The sequence below is a fragment of the Lissotriton helveticus genome, chromosome 7, assembly GCF_964261635.1.
Source record: "Lissotriton helveticus chromosome 7, aLisHel1.1, whole genome shotgun sequence".
Lineage (NCBI taxonomy): Eukaryota > Metazoa > Chordata > Amphibia > Caudata > Salamandridae > Lissotriton > Lissotriton helveticus.
Genome location: NC_136068.1, coordinates 1,957,366,331 through 1,957,387,029, shown reverse-complemented (window position 1 = coordinate 1,957,387,029; position 20,699 = coordinate 1,957,366,331). Strand labels below are relative to the sequence as shown.

Below are 20,699 nucleotides of genomic sequence, written 5' to 3'. Positions count from 1 at the left end.
TCCTATAAAAAAGCCCGGAGCCTGAAAGACACCTTGGTCAACACCAGACCTAGAATGGATATGGTGACTACCGACCAAAGCATCACCAACGCTTGGGGCCTTCCCCCAGTGACCGGACATTCCAGATGTGGGGATTGCAGCGTCTGCCACCTCACGAATAACACCAAAACCCTTAACCTTGAGGAAGGCAAAGTCTGGGATCAAAGATCACATACTAACTGTAACAGCACTTTTGTGATCTACCTCATCCGATGTAGCTGTGACAAGCCCTACGTGGGCATGACGACAAGAAAGGTCAAGCAACGAATAGCGGAACATCGCAGCACTATTCGATGCAAAAAAACGAACACTAGGCTCACAGATCATTTTCTCACAGCCCATCACACACCCAACGACATGAGATGGACTGTAATTGAGCAAATCAAACCAGGTCCCAATGCACAAGCACGACTTTTTGAAAAAGAGCAGCGATGGATCTATCGTCTTTCCTCCCATAAAATTGGGCTCAACGACAATATCCCATGGATCTCGGTCCTGAAATGAGTCCCCATCTCTAGGACCACCAAGACCCAGAGTTAACAACAGAGCCCTGCCACCTGACACTCCTAATATATTCCTAAGCCATGCTCCACTGAATGTTAAGCCCTGTGTTCCTCGCACCACGGAACACCTTAGCATAAATCACCTTGGCCCCACTGATCCGCTCTGACGCATCAGCGTTTTTTCCAAATTGACCCAACCGGTTAATTTTGGTTACTTTGTGTAATTTAATATATCACCCCCAACAACCTTGAAATAAGGCTCCTTTTGATAGTGAGGCACTCCATTTACCAGCGATCGTACACTGGTCTTCAGTCTCAAAGCAGCGTTAATTATATATGCCCACAGCCACTATGCTGCATACTCCCAATTTGCAAGTCCCGGCGTGCCCCCACGCTTTGTTTTCTTTTCATCACTGCGGAGCTTCCAATGGCGAGCCTACCGTCCCTGCTAGTTGATGTGCCACCACCTAACCTGCTGGCTGCATCCTAACGGTAGCCTAGCTACCGATAGCACGTCACTGCGCACTGCTAGCCCCGCCCCCGACACGCCCAGGCCGCGCCCAAACCCGGAAGCGGTCGACTCCTCTTTACCGCGTCCTGCTGCCATCGGAATCACTAGCCGAGCAGTGGACGCGAGGAGTAGGTCGATTCTGATCTTACCTGCCTGAAACTGTAAGTAGATTTATTAGACTAAGCCCCGGATACACATCCATATACCGGGTCCACGAGGGCGCCACCCTTAGAAACGCCCTGAACGGCGCAGAGATTTACACCGCTCGCGCACTGTTTATCTCTTACAGAAATTGTGATTATACAGGCATTGACCTTACGCCCTGCCCGTTGAAGCGCAGAGTACTCATATTGGAGTAAGCATATTTACTAGCCATTCTGAACTTAAGTGTGTCCTTCAGTGTTACATGTATGTCTGTCCCTGTTTGTTGACCTAATGTTATTCACTTACACGTTTTAAGTCGGTTGCTGACAAATGTATATAGCACTACCGAGTTACGTCTATGCCATAAGTCACCTCACCTTACTTCCACTGCAATGAAATAGGTTCCGCCACGGCATATAATATCCAGCTAGTAGCCTAAGCACCACGTGACAGACCTGTTCCGTGTAGCACAAGTATTTTATATCTAATACCCTCACCCCCCCAGGGTCGTGCTAGCACTATATGCATTTTGCGGGCACCCACCCTTTTCCATAGATGTTGACTAGCATCACCTCACCTCGGCATTACGTATATCTGGAGAACCATCCACCCCATTTGGCACTATATATCAATTGCACTGAGAGACTGCACGACGTTACAGGAGAGTAAATCTATCACTCAATACCTGATTACTTTTTATCCACTCTTCTCTCCTTACAGGTCTCTTGTTTTAACCCGCCAGCTCGCTTATTTTATTGAGCGGCATTTACCACTGGCAATTTTTTGCCAGTAGGCACACAGGGGATCAAGGCCGGGAGTGCTTTTTAGGGAGCACGCACCCCCTGTCCACCTGTTTTTTCTGGTCCTGACGAATACCGGGCAATAGCCCTTATGGTAGAAACATGTTGACCATCCAACACATATAGAGATCCCAGGGTCGTAACCCTCCCTACCAGGATCTCGCCAGTATTAATTTTAAAACATTGTTCAGTTGCTCTATAAATAAAATTACTTTTTCTGAGTACAACCAGGACAATTTTTAACATTTTTTTGCACTTACAGCCACAACCCGCTCCACTGTAGTCCAGGTGTTGTAGCACACCTTGGTGTCGCTAGGACGCCAAGGTGGACCCCAATGATGAAGCATGTCACCACTAGGTGGTGAGTGAGGGGTTTCTATCAAAAGGATGAATTTCCTTCTTTTTGCCAAGAACCAATCCTCCAGATACGTCTGTTCTTCTAAGTCATAGTGGATACTCCTTCCTTTGTTTTTGCCAGTACGTGCGAGTGCCCATCTTGTGTCTCTCAAGCGTATATTTGGGGTGTAGGGCTGGGGCATGGAACCAATCATTGATGGGTACCGAGTGTTCCGCCCAATAATAGGCATCAATATTGGGGAGTGAGATCCCTCCTCCATATTGGTGTCTCTGTAGGGTCATCAATGCTACCCGTGGTCGCTTACCCAACCAGAGGAAGGTTCTCAATTCTGCATTAGTTTTGGCAAATACCATACGGGGGAGGGGATAGTATTAGTTTTGAAATGCGTATAAGAGCTTGGGCAACGTCATCATTTTAAACATGGCCGCACGGCCTAGGATAGTAAGGGGTAGGAGTCGCCATCTACTCACGGCTTCCACAAAGTCATGCGTTATCCTCCTGATATTTGTATTGAAGGAACGGCCACTATCTAGCGTCACAAACACTCCCAGGTAGGTAAAGCCCTCGCTAGTCGTCTGTAACCGTTCTGGGAGGTTCGTCCATTGCTCCCGTCCCCGAGGGTCATATAGGACCGACTTATGCCAATTTATCCTGTATCCAGCATGGGCTCCATATCTTTCTAACTCCAAGAACAGTGCCGGTATCGTCGTTTCCGGGTGAGTTATGTATAGGAGGACATCATCCGCGTAGAGGGAGATTTTCTCCTCCGTGTGATCGAGTGCTCCCAACCGAAAGCCTCTGATACCCACGTTTTGCCTAACCGCTGTCGTGAGTACCTCGATCGTCAACGTGAAAAGTAGGGGTGACAGGGGGCAGCCTTGTCTGGTACCCCTTCGGACTGGGAAGTCAACTGAGACAGTCCCATTGACCTTGACGCTGGGGTCCGTATACAGCAGTTGTACCCACTTAAGCGCATCAGCACTCCCTCCAGAAACGGCCAGTGAACCGCATCAAATGCCTTTTCGGCATCCAGCGACAGGAACCAATGAGGATCCTGTCTCCCACCTACTTCCTGCAGCCAGTTGTGAGTCCTCCGGAGGCTAAACCTAGTAGCTCTGCCCGGGAGGAACCCAGTTTGATCCAGGTGGACTAGGTCCGGTATAACCCTCGGTAGCCTAAGGGCCAACACCGTCGCCAGGAGTTTAACCTCTATATTTAATAGGGAAATCGGGCGATAGGACGAACACTCATCAGGTGGTTTTCCTTCTTTATAGATCGGAACTATCGTGGCCATGCGGAGGTCCGGAAGCAGTCTTCCCTCTTCTATTGCCCCTTCAAACAAACCATATACTCTTAAGTGCATTATAACCTCGCGGTAAATGCTAACTTTGGTTTGGCTTTATCAAAACATGTTGAGTTTGGTGTCAAACACTTTTAATCATTCCCCACCCGCCAGTTCTGGCGGCGGGAGTAGCAATCCATCCTTCTAGAGGGTAGAAGTTAACCAGAGCCCCAGCATCACAAAATGGATGCTGCTGTCACAGACACGAGTCTGCCCTCCTGCTGCTGGACGAAACTCTGGCAGGGGAGGCCAGGACAATAGGTTTCCTGTCCAGGGAGGTGCCAGCACCTCCCCAGACAGGCGTTTGTGTATTGGGGCACGGCGGGCTGCATTCAGTGAACGCTTTCCAGACACTGCCTGGGGGACAGAAGGTGCTCCATGCATTTCCCAGTTCAAACCGGTTGCTGGGGCACTCAGCCCCAGCTCTGGTGAAAAACTGGGCAAAGGGGAAGGGGTGTAACCACCCTCTCCCCAGGTCCTCCCATAGGTGGGACCCTAGAGTTAGTCCAACCCCTAAACTTAGTATAAGTATAGGAACCCAGTCACTTGGACTTTAGATTACCCTGGGCGAAACTCTGAAACATATATCTTGGACCTTTGACATTCCATATCGACTAGAAGACGGAAGAAATCTCCCTTGAGGCCAAGGAGTGACTCCCCTGTTCAAACAGGCACCAAGAAGCATCTTGCCGGTCTGTATTTTCAAGGCTCCCGACAGATCCCGAAAAATAGACAACACAGGACAAGGACTTCCAGATTTCTCCGAGGATTACGCGAGATCCCAGCATAGCTGAGACCTGTAGCTATCATGATAGATGTGGGACCGGAACTCCTGGACCTGCTGCAATTTTGCAACTGCACCTACTTCCCGAAATTTCCCAAAGTTGTGCATTGGGCTAGTTGTTGCCCTCACCCGACCACCTTGTGCACCGAAGCTTAGAGGCCCACACTCCACAAGTGTTCCGTGGGCCCGCTTCCTGCACCGCAGCTCGAGGCTCCTTCGCGATCCTTAGTCCATCACCTGGTGGTTCCCAACGAAGGACAACACTTTGTTTCGAGGGCTTTCCTGGTTGCTCCAGACGTGCCCTGACTCCCCTCTAAAGGGGGGGTCCCTCAGACCTTGCTAGTCTGTTCCGAAGCCAATATTGTCATCTTGCGTGGGCTGCTGTTACCAAGGCTTGTTGCATCCAATCCGGATACCGACGCTGCAGCACTTGACATCCTTCATGGGATAGCTTGAATACAGCTCCTGGTCATCATCGACGCCCCCTGGACCTCGTGGCTGAAAAGTCAAGCTCCACCTGCATTACTTGAAAGCACCCGACATCGGCTGGCATCTTCTTGTCGCCATCCTGGTCACTGGCTAGTGACCAGACTCTGTCCCCTCGGCTTTCAGGTTCTTCAGATCTCCGATCCACCCTTGGATCAATCTGGACACTTTTCCTCTGGTCGCCGGCAGCATTTCTTCGCAGCTCTCCATTGGAATCAACGACGAAACCCAACACGAAAGACACCTATGCACCCGGCTTCCCTGGGTGAGGTAACACGAGTACTTCGGTGCTCCCGTGGGACTTGACTCTCGAAGTGTCCAGTACTGAAAGGGTTTTACCGTAGTCCACTCCTAAGTGTCCTTATTCTTTAAAATTGTAACTCTAACTTTCTCCATGGAAGTCAATGGTGATTTGCGGCTGTGTTTAGACACTGCACGCGTCCTCCGTGGATCTCCTGCGTCCCTACCTTGGGTGGTTCCTGGTTGCCCCAGCGGTTCTACAGGCCCTAGGCCTTGTCTCTATGCTTACAGTGGTACTTATACCACTTTCTTAGTATATGATTTGTGAGGCCGCAGGGGCCAAACATATACTGTGCTAGATTAGTGTGTGATATTTAAGTCCTTGTATTGTACTTTTGCCTATAGCCTCAAAAAGAGACTAGAAGGGTGTATTTTAGAATAAATACATGTAGGAAGGGGGAGTCTCTAGTTGGCGCAGTGCAGCACTGGCGACAAACAGGGACTCTCTCTTCCCCGTCAGGGCTGAGGGTTACCTCTAAGAACAACCTCTGCTTACCCTCTAGGTAGTGTGGCGCAAGCAGTCTAGGCTAATCTCTGGGGCACATAGGGTTAAACATTTGCAATATCATACCATCACAACCAACCCACCACACAATGACACCAAACTGTTTTGTAGTAAAAAATATATTCTCTTTATATATTTTTAAAATCAGGCTTGTAAATACAGTTTGTTACTTTAAAGGATTGCGAGGTTCCAGTTACTCTTATTTAAGTTGCCACAGTTCTTTTTAGTAATGTTCAAGTCTTTATATGCACTTCTGAATGCTTTCTCACTTCCTTTCAGGTCTGTGCGCTCTGTAGCGCTCCTGGTACGCCGTGTACGGCTCTTGGGACGAGTCCTCCTAAACCTCACGCTTCTCGCGTGAGCTGGCGTACGTTGAGAGTGCTGTGAAGGGCAGATACGAGACGTACCATCCACCAGGTTGACAGCGCCCTGTTCTCGGCAAAATAGGAGCGTACTCAATGTAAAATAGCAGCGCACCACTGGCGTACAGTTCTGTTTTCAACTCAGACGCCGACAGTCAGAGCTGGCAGTGCGGGGCGTACAAGCAGGGTACGGTGCGCACAAGCTTCTTGGAGAACAGCACACTCTCAGCGCACATCACGGGCTCAGTTCACTTTGTTATCAGGATGCGCCCGGTGTTTGGTAAAACGTAGGAGCGGACAGTCAGGCTGGGCATACAAGTGGGAGCACACAGCGCGGGCTAATATGCTGCTCGCTTAGCACACAATACCTTCGTGTCCTTTAAGCTTTGGTGCGGCCGATGCCAGGCAGACGTCCCTGTTGCGGTGCCTTCCAGGAGGGTGACGCGGCACGGAGACCACAGGAGCACTAATCTCGAGGATGGCGGTGTTCAGGGGACACAGGCTTACAGGCAGGGGCTGCGTCTTGGGTTCGCCTGGAGAGGGGTGCAGCGGATTGCGAGGGTCTCTGCAGGGCTCTTTCCTCCCGATGGGCACACGTACTGAAGTCCGTCTTCTCTTTACTTTCCACGGCGCGGGGGCAGCAGAAGGTGGTGATCGGACCGGACAGGTCCTCTGCTTTGCGTTGTTCCTTCCTGTCGGGGAGGCAGTCACGGTGCTGGGGTCAGGCAGGCTGACCTTTGCGGTGCGAGCTGCGACGGCAGGAATTTACGGTGCTTGGCAGGACAGGGGTTAGCACTGGTCCTTTAGGGCGGTGATGCAGAGTCGGCAATACACAGCAGCTGTTCCTCTTCCGGGGGTAGCGCCCACTGTTCCTGGGGCGCTGGTCAGGGGGCAAGTTCAACAGCAAGCCCTTGGAGATCTTCCAGCAGAGTTTGGCACAAAGTTTAAAATAAAAAGCAAAAGTCTCTTGTAGTCTTTTCTTTCCTCTCCTTTGGCAGCAAGGCACCAGACACAGGCCAGAGACAGCACTCCTCCTTGTAGTCCTTCCAGGTCCTTCTCTTCGGGCAGAGTTTCTTCTGTAGCGCAAACAGGATCTAATTTACAAGGAGCAGGGCTCCTTCTTTTATACCCAGTTTCTTTTGTTCTAGCAAGCCAGGGGGGCCTCTGCATAACTGCTCCAGTCTCTGAGCACTTGTTGTGGGTACTTCTGGCTTCTGCATGCAGTGTGAGGGCAGGCACATCAGCCGCTCCCCAGGGGGGCGGAGCCGGCATTGTGAAGACAGGGGCAGCTTGAGCACTTTGTTGACAAGCTTCGGTCCTTCCTGGGCCAGGTGCAGGCTGAGTCATCAGTCGCTCCCCAGGAGGGCGGAGCCAGCATTGTGGAGGCAGGGGCACAGCCTGATGCATCATTCAGGGGAAACTCCCACCACCCACTAAGGGGTCATCCTGCTAATCACTACCTGTCAACTCCCAGCCCTGTCACTCACACACACCAGACAGTCAGATCCACATCCAAGCAGAGGCGGGCTGAAATGGTTAGGCCAGCAAATGCTAACTTTCTAAAAGTAGCATTTGCAAACCCAGGATATTAAAATAAACTTTACTAAAAGAAGTATTTTATTATTCTGAGGTCAGGCATACTAAACATGAATTCCTACCATGTTCCCTGAGCCTGCTGGGATTATAGAGTGTAATAATTCCAGCAGCCCATCTGGCCTAGAGGGGAACTGGTAGCCTTACAATAGTGAAAAACGAATTTGGCAGTAATTCACTATTAGAACATGCCACACACATCAGGGCATGTTCTACCTTACACTTACAATGCACCCTGCCCTCAGGCCTACCATAGGGGTGACTAATATGAAGTTAAGGGAAGGTTTAGGGGCTGGCAAGTGTGTGCACTTGCCCAGCCAGCATGACAGTACCAGACTGCACGCAGGTTCTGCAATGGCAGACCCTAGGCACATTTTAAGGCTGCTTCTGTGGGTGGCGCAACCAGCGCTGCAGGCCCACTAGCAGTATTGGCATTCACAAGCCCTGGCACTCCTGGTGCACTTTACTAGGGACTAACGGTAAATCCAATGAACCAATCATGGACATCAATCACATGTACACTTTACAGTAGGGAGCACTTGCACTGCGGCACGGGTTGGCCGTGGCGCAGTGCCCTGAGTAGCAGACACCAGCAAAACATTTGAGGCACAACAGCAAAAAGTGGAAGGGAAACTCACGCCAAGGTGCCAGGTCTAACAATACATATATTTTATATATATATACCTTGTGTGGTGTACTTTCATTTGATCATTCAAGAGATTATGGACTGGTAAAACAAGCTGCTTTACATTCCTTCAAGACTTAGCCCGAAGGCTGCTCTCCACAGCTACCACTAGGATAGCTTTCTATAAGGTTGAGTTTAAACCCACCATCATGGTCAGTCATTCCCCCCTCCCCCCTCAGGGTCAGTCACACCCTCTCCCCCTCCCCCCTCAGGGTCAGTAATTCCCCCCTCCCCCCTCAGGGTCAGTCACTCCCCCTCCCCCCTCAGGGTCAGTCACTCCCCCCTCTGCCGGGTCAATCACTCCCCCTCCCCCATCCCCCTTTCAGGGTCAGTAACTACCCCCTTAGGGTCCGTCACTCCCCCCTCCCCCCTCAGGGGCTGTGACTCCCCCCTTACCCCCCTCAGGGTCAGTCATTCCCCCCTCAGGGTCAGTCACTCCCCCCCTTCCCCCCTCAGGTCAGTCATTCCCCTCTCAGGGTCAGTCACTCCCCCTCCCCCTTCCCCCCTCAGGGTCAGTCATTCCCCCCTCACCCCCTCAGGGTCAGTCACTCCCCCCTCAGGGTCAGTCACTCCCCCTCCCCCTTCCCCCCCCTCAGGGTCAGTCATTCCCCCCTCCCCCCTCAGGGTCAGTCACTCCCCCTCCCCCTTCCCCCCTCAGGATCAGTCATTCCCCCCTCCCCCCTCGGGGTCAGTCACTCCCCCTTCCCCCTTCCCCCCTCAGGGTCAGTCATTCCCCCCTCAGGGTCAGTCACTCCTCCCTCAGGGTCAGTCACTCCCCCTCACCCCCCCCTAGGGTCAGTCACTCCCCCCGCCCCCGTGTGCCTTGAAGCCTCACCTCCTTGCCCACCGGCATGCCGCTGCCCAGCCCCGCAGTGAGGCCGACCACCTTGGCCAGGAAGGCCTTGAAGGTCAGATACTCCTTCAGGACCACCCCCCGCAGGATGGTCTTCAGCTCCGGGATGCCTGACCCTGGGGGGAGAGGAGGGGAGGGGGAGTGAGACATGAGAGTGAGATACGGCATGAGTGAGATGCAACAAGAGTGAGATATGACAAGAGTGAGATGACAAGGGTGAGACGCGAGAAGAGTGAAACACGACAAGAGTGAGGCATGAGTTAGACGACAAGAGTGAAACACGACAAGAGTGAGGCGACAAGAGTGAAACACGACAAGAGTGAGGCGACAAGAGTGAAACACGACAAGAGTGAGGCGACAAGAGTGATACGACAAGGGTGAGACACAAGAAGAGTGAGACACGTCAAGAGTGAGACATGACAAGAGTGAGACGACAAGGGTGAGACATGAGAAGAGTGAGACACAACAAGGGTGAGACGACAAAGGTGAGACACGAGACGAGTGAGACAGAACAAGAGTGAGATGACAAGGGTGAGATGCGCGAAGAGTGAGACACGAGAAGAGTGAGACACGAGAAGAGTGAGACACGAGAAGAGTGAGACACGAGAAGAGTGAGACATGACAAGAGTGAGGTCTAGCCAAATGCAGTGAGATCCTGCTACTGAGTCGGTGTGAGGTCCTTGAGGTTCCGTGGTTTTCGACTCCGCTTCGTATCTAGCTGCCATTTTGTGTTTAGCCGCCATTTTGTGTTGCCTCACTCAGGCAGCACGGCGAACGCGGTGTTTTTGCTTTTTCAGCTGCTACGTGTCTCGTCTGTTAAAGAGTAACCCTTGTCCTTGATTACCAAACCGATGTCAGGGCCTGGCCGAGTTTGTTAAATCCATGTCTAGACTGATTAATCCTTGCTTTACTCCACTGTTTAGGTCCCACCATTCTTTCCTACTTTATCTTATTTGACTGGCCTTTGCTATTCTCTTCGTGTATTCTCTTGTTACATAAACTATCCTTTGAAGCAAACGAACATGTTCCACCACCTGCAAATTGAATTACGGGCACTAGTGTTGATTAACTTGAGGGGAGGAGAGCACACGGGGTCTGAAAGGAGGGTGTGTTTTGGATACTCGATAGCTTGTTTTCGAACTATTCCTATTTGTCAGTTTTGTATGTTTTGGGAGTGGGCATTGTAAATGTATATACTATAAAAGATTGTGCGCCACGGAATTAAGTGTCAGTCTCCTAAGAATCTACCTTCTGTAACTTCTTGGACAACTGTGCTTGGCTGCAGCTAATAAATCTGATTTTCTACGCCCAACAGAGTGTCTCGTGTCTCTGTCTGACAAGGCAGGTGAACCCGGAGATATTAGGCGTGCCCTGCGCCGCCTGGCCCATAAGGCCCGGTTCTCAAACTGGCGCCCAACGTGTGGGCGACTTCAGTGGTAGCGGTTCAGCCCAAGGGACGTGTGGAGCTTCGCAAGAAAATTCTGGAGGATTCGCGAACCACGAGAGCGACCCCTGTATGTCGAAGTGGACCGAAAGTCTTTTATAGCGCAGCTACTCCTTTCCGACGGCTGCTGACGACTGCTGCCCTGACTGTCGCCCTGCCTTGGCCCTCTGGTGATGTTTGGTATCGCGAGACGTTAGACGGACATCTGTTGGCATCAGAAAACATTTAGTTAAGTATTCGTGGGTAGCGCCCACTCTTTGTTTTGGTTTTTGTTATTCGATCAGTGCACTTATCGAAGCCGAGGGGTAAGTACGTTTGTGCTGTGACTATATTGTCTTAAACGCCTTGACGTTTGTAAAAGTCCAGTTCGTTATGAAATGCCTGGATTTAGTACGTTTAGGAAATTCTGTTGTTTTGGTTGTTCTAGGGATTCCCGGCTAGAGGATTCTTGTCCGATTCCTCCGGTTGGAACTCCCACTTACGAGCTCTATTCGAAACATGGTCTTGGTCCTATTATTTTCAATGAAACATGGATCCGATACACAAAGAAAGATGGTGTCCTGCAGTGGCCACAAAATGGTAGTTTTGAGCCTGATATATTAAATAATTTGGAAGAGATTTTGTTTAGGAGAAAAGCCCGGCCGGCAATGTTTGACTCCTTCCGCCTCTGGCATAAGGAGGCCAAACAGAAAGAAATTAAGCAAATGAAGAAAGATAAGAAGGAGCAAAATATGACGATTTTACAGGCTGCCCAGTAGTTTAAAGATGATGAGACTGATCAGATGATTGAAGTTTCAGAAAGACAGCATCGCATGGCAATAGATAGATGTTATCCTGTGTTGCCTACTTCCCCAAAGAGTAAGGATCTTCACGAAGATCCTTTCATGTCCCATCTATTGACATTCCCCAAAGAGTAAGGATCTTCACGAAGATCCTTTCATGTCCCATCTATTGACATTACCTCCACCTTATGTATTAGGTGCTAATGCACCCCCATTACAACCTGGTTTCCAGCAACCTGCTGCTAACGCAGTTATTCCGGTTCATGCACAATTGCCTCTTCCAGTAATTCCACCTCCACCTCCTTTGCCACCGACTTCTGTACCCCAGTCTTCTGTGCCTCAGTCTCCCTCACCTTCAGTTTCTTTTGCTACTAGCTCTTCTCCTATCTTACAGAATACGTTGTCTCCTGTTCTAGTGTCGGATTCCCCTACAGCCCGTCAACGATTAGTTAACACTGTTTCCGGTCTTTTGTCACATTTTCTTGGGCCTCTTAATTTTTCTCCTGCCTCGTCTCGAATGCAATCTCGTAGTCAAATTCCAGATTCTGAAGAGCAGATTAAGCTAGATTCTCTCGCTCGTAATTGGATCATGAGTGGTCCACAGTATAGTGTGCGCGATATTTTGGACACTTTTCTACAATGGAATGCGCCTACGCAGAGGTATGTCTTTAATGTTATGTGTAATACTCTTATCAAAGGGTGGGGAGATATGGATTTGGATTTACCTCCTCAGGGTTTGTTCGAGATACAGGATCAATTTGATAAGGGACTTATTGTAGGTTCTGATGTAGAGCATGCTGTTCAAAAACTTGTTACTTTCCGGTCTTCCTTTTTCTCTCAAGCTTCTCTTGAATCTGATCCTGTGATTCGTCGTAAAATGACACAATATCCTATGCGAGAAGTTCCTCCAATATGGAGAGATGCACTTCCTCAAGCAGGTGTTAATCCGGCTATTCCAGCTCATTTTCAGCGTATATGGGTACATGACCCTTGAAAGAGATCGGAAGTCTTGGCGCTTAAACAGTCTTTACCGGACCCTCGTAAGAATCCTGCTGGGTATTATAAAGAGTTGTCCCAGACTGTTGATGCGTGTATCATGAATTTGGCAGATATTGATTTGCTGATGGGAAATGTAGTCCCATAAGCATTATGGGCTAAGATTCGTAGGGAAGACCATGATCAAGCTTTAGGTGGTAATTGGGCTGCTATAACAGCCGCAGATGCAGGAAAAATAGGTGGTGTCAAACCGGATGATTTAATCACAGACTTACCTGGTAGAATAATAGCTCTTATTAAAACGATGATGCCTGCTGTACACGTTAACTGGGATAAGTTAGCGGCGTGTAAACAAACGACGGATGAAAGTGTCTCGGATTTCTTTACTCGTTTCGAAGAAACTTTCATCGACCATAGTGGTCAAGATATGAGTACTGAAGGTGGACAGCGATTATTCGTGGATACATTTGTCTTTAATCTACTTCCAGAATTATCGCATAAATTGAAACAATCAGAAAGTTCATGGGCCGTTTCATCTACTGCCCAGATATTAGCTACTGCTCAGTATTATGAGAATAGGGATAAGGAAGAAAAGGAAAAAGTGGAGAAAAAGACTAAAGAATTGAAAACGAAGATTCTTTTGCAACAGGCTTATCCCCCTCGTTCTGGTCAGCCCCAATCGCAACAGCCTCCACAGTTTCAGAGATTGTTACAAAAACCTGTACCTTTTGTTCCGCAACCTTTGTTGGGTCCTAATCAATGCGCCTATTGTAAAGAGGAAGGCCATTTTAAGGTTAATTGTCCGGTTATACTACAACGCACTGGTGGACAATCTGTGCCACGAGGTCGTGGTGGTTTTCAGTCAGCACCAAGGGGTAGAGGGCGAGGTGCGTTGTCTCAAGGACAGTGTTCCTTACCCCCGCAGAACACTATGAATTATTTTGATCAACAGAATTCTCAGTCTGCGCAATATTATAATGACGATTATTGGGCAGAGAGTGAAAGTCCCGATTTTCACACTAGCGAGGACAGCCATAGACAAAGCAAGGGAGTCGTATCAGTTCCAGTGGATCAGAATGGACCTTATGTTGATGTTGTAGCATTGGGTGTTACAGAACCGTTTCTTTTGGATACTGGTGCCATGAGAAGTTCTATTATGCATTCCAAACTCCCTGGGGCACCTTTGTCTGGCTTAACAAATGTTTCCGTAGGATTCTCTGTTGCCCCAGTTAGTAACCCTGTTTCCTGTCCTTTGCCTATTTCCATTGGTCCGTATGATTTAGAAGCTCCGCTTCTTTTGACGACTGGTTGCGGAGAAAATTTGTTGGGTTTGGACCTATTGAAACGTTTGCATGCCACATGGTATTGTTCCCCCTCTGGTGTACATCTTACTTTGGGTGATAAATTGACTTCTCCGATGTATGTATCTAAAGACCAACTACCATTCGAATTGCGTTCACTTCCTGCTACGCTTTGGGCTACGGGTCCGAATGATGTTGGTTTGCTCCAAATTCCGCCTTATGTGATTACTGTTAAGCCTGATGTTAAGTTGCCTCGTATTCCTCAATACAAATCTCTAATGATGGCGAGAGAGCTTTGTTGGCCATTGTTTACGATTTAGTTCAGAAGGGTGTGGTTGAAGAGACCAGAGGAAATGTTTGCAATAGTCCTGTTCTGCCTGTCCTTAAACGTACTGATCCTTCTCAGCCACCTGTGTATTGTTTTGTGATTGATCTCCGAGAGGTCAACAAAATTGTTGTCCCTCAGTTTCCTGTTGTTCCGGATATTACTGCTCTGCTCACTATGATTCCTGCTTCGGCAGCTTGGTTTTTGGTTATTGATCTCAAAAATGCTTTCTTTAGCATTCCGATTGCTGAGGAGAGTAGGGATCTCTTTGGCTTCTCCCTCGGAGGCCGAAGCTTCCGATTTAAACATGCACCTCAAGGCTATTGTGAGAGTCCCTCCATTTATAGTCACGCTTTGAAATCTCAGCTTGACACTTTTTCTTTGCCTCCAGGTGCTACTTTTATCCAATATGTGGATGATTTGTTAGTAGCTGCCGATTCAGAAGATGTCTGTAAAAATTCGACTTTGTTACTTCTGCAACATTTGTCTGATTTACACCATAAGGTGTCACCTTCCAAGGTACAATATTGTCGCCAAGAGGTTACCTATTTAGGTCATCTCTTGTCGAAGGAGGGAAGGCGATTGACCCCAGAACGTATCCATGCAATTGCACGAATGTCTGTACCATCCACACAAAGGGAGGTTTGTGCCTTTTTGGGCATTACCTCCTATTGTAGACAGTGGATCCCAAATGTTTCCTTGTTGGCCAAACCTTTTTGGCACTTACTCTGAAAGACACGCCCCAACCTCTTCCTTGGACTGATGAATGTCAGAAGAGTTTTTCTGATTTACGTACTGCTTTGTGTTCCGCTCCTGTGTTGGGTACTCCAGATTACAGTAAGCCTTTCACACTCTATGTTCATGAAAGAGAAGGTTGTGCATTGTCAGTCTTGACACAACAATTCGGAGACAAGTAAAGGCCATGTGCCTATTTTTCGGCTACATTGGATCCAGTAGCCAAGTCATTGCCTAGTTGTCTCAGAGCAACAGCAGCAGCACAAGCGATCTCCATTCGTCAATCTACTGGATTGGTGTTGGATCACACTCTTATTGTTATGGTGCCACATGCAGTAGATACCCTTTTGAACAGAACAAAGACGAAACATTTAACGAGCACCCGTTTGTCTGGATATGAGTTAACGCTCTTAGCTAGTCACATACATATCAAGAGATGTAATGTTCTAAATCCAGCAACATTGTTACCTGTTCTAGATGAGAAAAATGTACAAGATCAGCATGATTGTTTTTTTTGGTATGGAAGAAGAAACTAAAGGCCGAATAGATTTGAAAGACACACCGCTTGTGGATCCGGATGGCGATCCTGTGGGTAGATGGGTCCTGTTTTAAGCTTCCTAATGGCGAGAAGACAGCAGCCTATGCTGTTACAACTTTGCATACAGTAGTAGAAGCTGCACGCATTTCACAGAATTCAGTGCAAGCTGCAGAGTTAATTGCATTAACAAGAGCATGGGTGTTGGCGAAAGGGAAGAGAGTGACTGTTTACACAGTTGGTAACTGACCTTCTTGAATCACTTGCCTTGCCTGCTCAAGTAGCGATTGTGAAGTGCAGTGCGCATAAAAGGATCACGGATGATGTGGGTCGAGGGAATGCATTTGCGGATGAAGTAGCGAGGGAAACAGCGAAAGATGTTGAAAGTCACATGTATGTTGCAGGCCCTGCGAGATGGGTCGCAGAAAGAGGTATGTGTGAAGACACAGTAGAAAGTGTGAAAATGATCCAGAAGGAAGCAACTGAGAAAGAATTGAGGAAGTGGAGAGAGAGTACGGGAATGTTGGACACGACGGGATGTTGGACGGAATTGTCAGAGCACCAGCGATGGTTGTTACCAGACGCGTATGTACTACCTGTAGTTACTATGGCGTATGGACCAGCTCATATCAATGCAAGGGGTATATGTAAACTTTTGGCTCTAGTATGGCAGAATGAAGGTATCCTAAATGTGCAGAAAATGTGGTAAAGCATTGTATTGTTTGTTTGATGCACAACCCAGGAAAGGGAACACCAACTCCAGCAGGTCATTTTGCTCCCCCTACGTACCATTTTGAGGTATTGCAAATAGATTACATTCACATGGAACGTTCCAATAATATCAAGTATGTCCTGGTGGTGGTTTGTGCCTTTTCCAGATGGATAGAGGCCTACCGCCTAAAGGACAATACTGCTTTGTCCACTGCCAAAGGCCTTTCGAAGGAATTCTTCCAGAGGTTTGTTTTGCCGCGCATTGTCTGGAGTGACAATGGTAGTGAATTCGTAGGCCTAATTATGAAGAAGGTGTGTGTGGGTCTTGGTATTAGACAGAAATTCCATGCGGCAAACCACCCTCAGTCGGCAGGTTTGGTAGAGTGTTATAATGGCACTCTCAAGCTCAAATTGGCAAAGATTCAGGCCAGCACAGGCCTTTCCTGGCCTGATACCTTGCTCTTGTCACTTCTCTCAACAAGAACGACAGTTCATTCTCGTTTAGGACTTAGTCCATATGAAATTGTTTTTGGATGCCCAGCGAATGTTTGGTGAGTCCCTCGACCAAAGAAATACTCTGATGTTCCGTATCCATTGTTGGTTGATTATCTGCATAACCTCACCACTAAATTACGTGTTATTCATCAACAGGTCCAAAACGCTTTGCCGGAGGCTTCCTCAGATCCAGGGCACCCCATACAACCTGGGGACTGGGTCTGCCTGAAGAATTTCCAGAGGAAAAAGAACCTGGAACCTTGTTGGGGGTCGCCGCGACAGGTGTTGTTGACTACTCGTACAGCTGTGAAAGTCTTGGGGAAAAAGAACTGGGTCCACGGCGTGCACTGTAAAAAGGTACCGTTGCCCTTACCTTATGACCAGTGGGTCCGAGAAGGTGTAGGTGACGACGAAACTGAGAAAGTACCCAGTTTCATACCATTCAGTAGTGCACGCCAGGACTGGACAAATTCTGAAAAAGAAGACGACGACGTGTTACAGGAAGCTGTACCACCGCACCTGCGACTGAACACATCAGATCCAGAGATTTTGTTCCGGGACCAAACGATACCTGGCAAGACACGGTACAACCTGAGACCAAGGTTGACCAAGGACAATTAAATTCTGTGTTTTGTAATTTTGTTTTTATTAAAAGACATTCCTTTTCCACTATCCATCAAGTTGCAGGGTCACGGTAGGAGTCTTAGACTGTGACCTGAATAGTGACTAGGTCAACAGGACTTGCAGTGTCATAGGACGGCTAACAATCACAGCCAAGTGATCAAGGAAGATTATCGTGAGCAACGCCTTTAGAGTAATGGATAACGAAGTGGAAGGAGTTGATATTAGGATGATGAAAAGAAACCATTATAAGAAGTTACAGTTTAATCGTTGTGGCGTAGCATTATGCATTCTAGTATGTTTATGTAGTTTATTAGCATGTGTAGGATGGATTGTCCACATTATGCAGCCAACACCTGCTCCTACTTCTGTCTCTTTGATTTCCTCTTCTACTATTTCTCCGCACAAATTCTATGCACTCCCAGACCATGAGCAGATGAGGAGAACGGAATATCTCAACAATTCATTTATCCAGTTGTTACATCAGCATCAATTGGTAGTCAATACTACTGACTGTTGGGTCTGTGGGCTCATGCCCCATAATACAGAGAGAGGGATGCCGTACTTAGTTTTCCCATTTTCATATGAAGGTTCCGCTTGGGCTTATCTGGCTATGTTTTCTAATGCATACCAGAATCAACTCTGATATCCTCCTGGTGAGTCATACAATGGTGGAGTAGATTTTATTGAATGAGTCGTGTACGCATAAAAATGTGTGTACATCCCAAAGAGGCACTCCGGAAAGGATCAAATAATTGATTCCAATGTCTTAGAAAGAGTTGTTTATTATCGTTATTATGAAAAGATTCTTCGTAATATTATCATCATATCAACAAAATTTATGGCAAAATCCACAGGTGATCATTTAATGAAGACTCCGATGCATTTCGGGCGGGCTGCCCTTTATCAAGGAGAATTGTCAGTACATTGCAGCACGCTGAAAACCTATCCGTACCATCACGGGGTCCCGGTGATGCATACCAGAATCAACTCTGATATCCTCCTGGTGAGTCATACAATGGTGGAGTAGATTTTAGTCACAGTCCTTTGATAAAGGAAATAGTGACTATGGCAAAAATTGCTGACATTAGTAAGATTCCCATGGATGAGAAAAGAGCATATGATGGGTGGAATGTAACGCGTTATATTACTAGCCTCACTGATAAGGTTAAACAGAGAAGATCTTCACCGATTTGGACTATACCTCATAAAGGTAATTTGTGTTTACAAATAAATGGCCAGAACACTAAAATCAAACAAGAAAAGAGTAATTGTTCCCATACATACGTTTATACACCCCTGGTTTCTTCACCGTTAGTACCATCCCAAGGTACATATTTTTTTTGCCACGATAGAGCCTATACATGGCTTCCCACCTATTTCTCGGGAACATGTTATATAGCTTTTCTTCTTCCTCCAACATATACTGCTCCTGCAGATCATCATAGAAAGAGATATGGTAGAGGGGTTATTGATTCTAAAGACACAGCTGGACAAGAGGGAGGAGATTTTCTGAAAGGGTTTCTTCCCTTTTGGGGTCCAATAGTTAATAGCAGAAACATCAGACGTCTAGTCCGTGTGGTCGATGCTACTATAAATGTGCCTTCTGGAGCATTTAATAATTTGACAGCTGAACTTCAGGCGGATCGTCTTATGACTTTACAAAACCGAATGGTTTTAGATATTGTCCTTGCAGATAGAGGAGGAGTCTGTAAATTAATTGGGTCTAGTTGCTGTGTTTACGTTCCCGATAATGCCCCTACAGTATACCAAGCCATTTCTAAGCTACATGTCATTTCCGAGTCCATTCATCAGGACACCGGAGATTGGTCTGTGATGGGATGGTTTTGGGGACTACTGTCCACATGGGGCTGGAAAGTGTTAACTTTTCTTGGAATGATTCTAGCGATCATCTTTTCTTGTTGCCTCTGTTTACAGTGTGGCCCAGCCATCTGTGGACTTTGTGCCACTGTATGCATTCCAAAGCCAGTGTCACAGAAAACAGAGAATATTAGAATGATGTTACAGGCACAGCAACAACTCAATGACCTCATGACCATTGACATCGACTCAGATTAACATGAGTCCTTTGTGCTTTGCCTGAGTATGGCAAAAGGAGGGACTGAGGTTCCGTGGTTTTCGACTCCGTTTCGTATCTAGCCGCCATTTTGTGTTTAGCCGCCATTTTGTGTTGCCTCACTCAGGCAGCACGGCGAACGCGGTGTTTTTGCTTTTTCAGCTGCTACGTGTCTCGTCTGTTAAAGAGTAACCCTTGTCCTTGATTACCAAACCGATGTCAGGGCCTGGCCGAGTTTGTTAAATCCATGTCTAGACTGATTAATCCTTGCTTTACTCCACTGTTTGGGTCCCACCATTCTTCCTGACTTTATCTTATTTGACTCGATTTTCTACGCCTAACAGAGTGTCTCGTGTCTCTGACTGACAAGGCAGGTGAACCCGGAGATATTAGGCATGCCCTGCGCCGCTCGGCCCATAAGGCCCGGTTCTCCATCCTGACTAATGCAGTGAGAGCCTGCTGTTGAGTGGGAGTGAGGGCCTGACTAATGCAGTGAGAGCCTGCTGCTGAGTGGGAGTGAGGTCCTGACTAATGCAGTGAGAGCCTGCTGCTGAGAGGGAATGAGGTCCTGCCTGATGCAGTGAGAGCCTGCTGCCGAGTGGGAGTGAGGTCTCGTCTAATGCAGTGAGAGCTGCTGCTGAGTGGGAGTGAGGTCCTGTCTAATGCAGTGAGGGCCTGCTGCTAAGTGGGAGTGAGGTCTCCTCTGATGCAGTGAGAGCCGGCTGCTGAGTGGGAGTGAGGTCCTGTCTAATGCAGTGAGAGCCTGCTGCCGAGTGGGAGTGAGGTCTCGTCTAATGCAGTGAGAGCTGCTGCTGAGTGGGAGTGAGGTCCTGTCTTATGCAGTGAGAGCCTGCTGCTGAGAGGGAGTGAGGTCTCGTCTAATGCAGTGAGAGCTGCTGCTGAGTGGGAGTGAGGTCCTGTCTTATGCAGTGAGAGCCTGCTGCCGAGTGGGAGTGAGGTCTCGTCTAATGCAGTGAGAGCCTGCTGCTGAGTGGGAGTGAAGTCCTGCCTAATGCAGTGAGAGCCTGCTGCTGAGAGGGAGTGAGGTCTTCTTGCTTAGTGCAGTGAGAGCCTTCTGCTGAGTGTGAGTGAGGTCCTGCCTAAAGCAGTGAGAGCTGCTGCTGAGCGGGAGTGAGGTCTTGTCTAATGCAGTGAGAGCCTGCTGCTGAGTGAGAGTGAGGTCTTCTCTGATGCCGTGAGAGCCTGCTGCTGAGTGTGAGTGAGGTCTCCTCTGATGCCGTGAGAGCCTGCTGCTGAGCGGGAGTGAGGTCTCGTCTAATGCAGTGAGAGCCTGCTGCTGAGAGGGAGTGAGGTCTCGTCTAATGCAGTGAGAGCCTGCTGCTGAGTGCGAGTGAGGTCTCGTCTAATGCCGTGAGAGCCTGCTGCTGAGTGGGAGTGAGGTCCTGCCTAAT

At 48.3% G+C, this 20,699-nt stretch overlaps 1 protein-coding gene across 1 annotated transcript in view; it reads right to left on the bottom strand.

Moving 5' to 3' along the window:
• Positions 1-20,699, bottom strand: part of CLCN1 (chloride voltage-gated channel 1) — a 490,813-nt gene that overhangs the window by 264,917 nt on the left and 205,197 nt on the right. Inside the window, exon 5 of the mRNA XM_078654208.1 lies at positions 9,248-9,381. Within this exon, the coding sequence (XP_078510334.1) occupies positions 9,248-9,381 (134 nt within the window). The remainder of the gene's footprint in view (positions 1-9,247; positions 9,382-20,699) is intronic.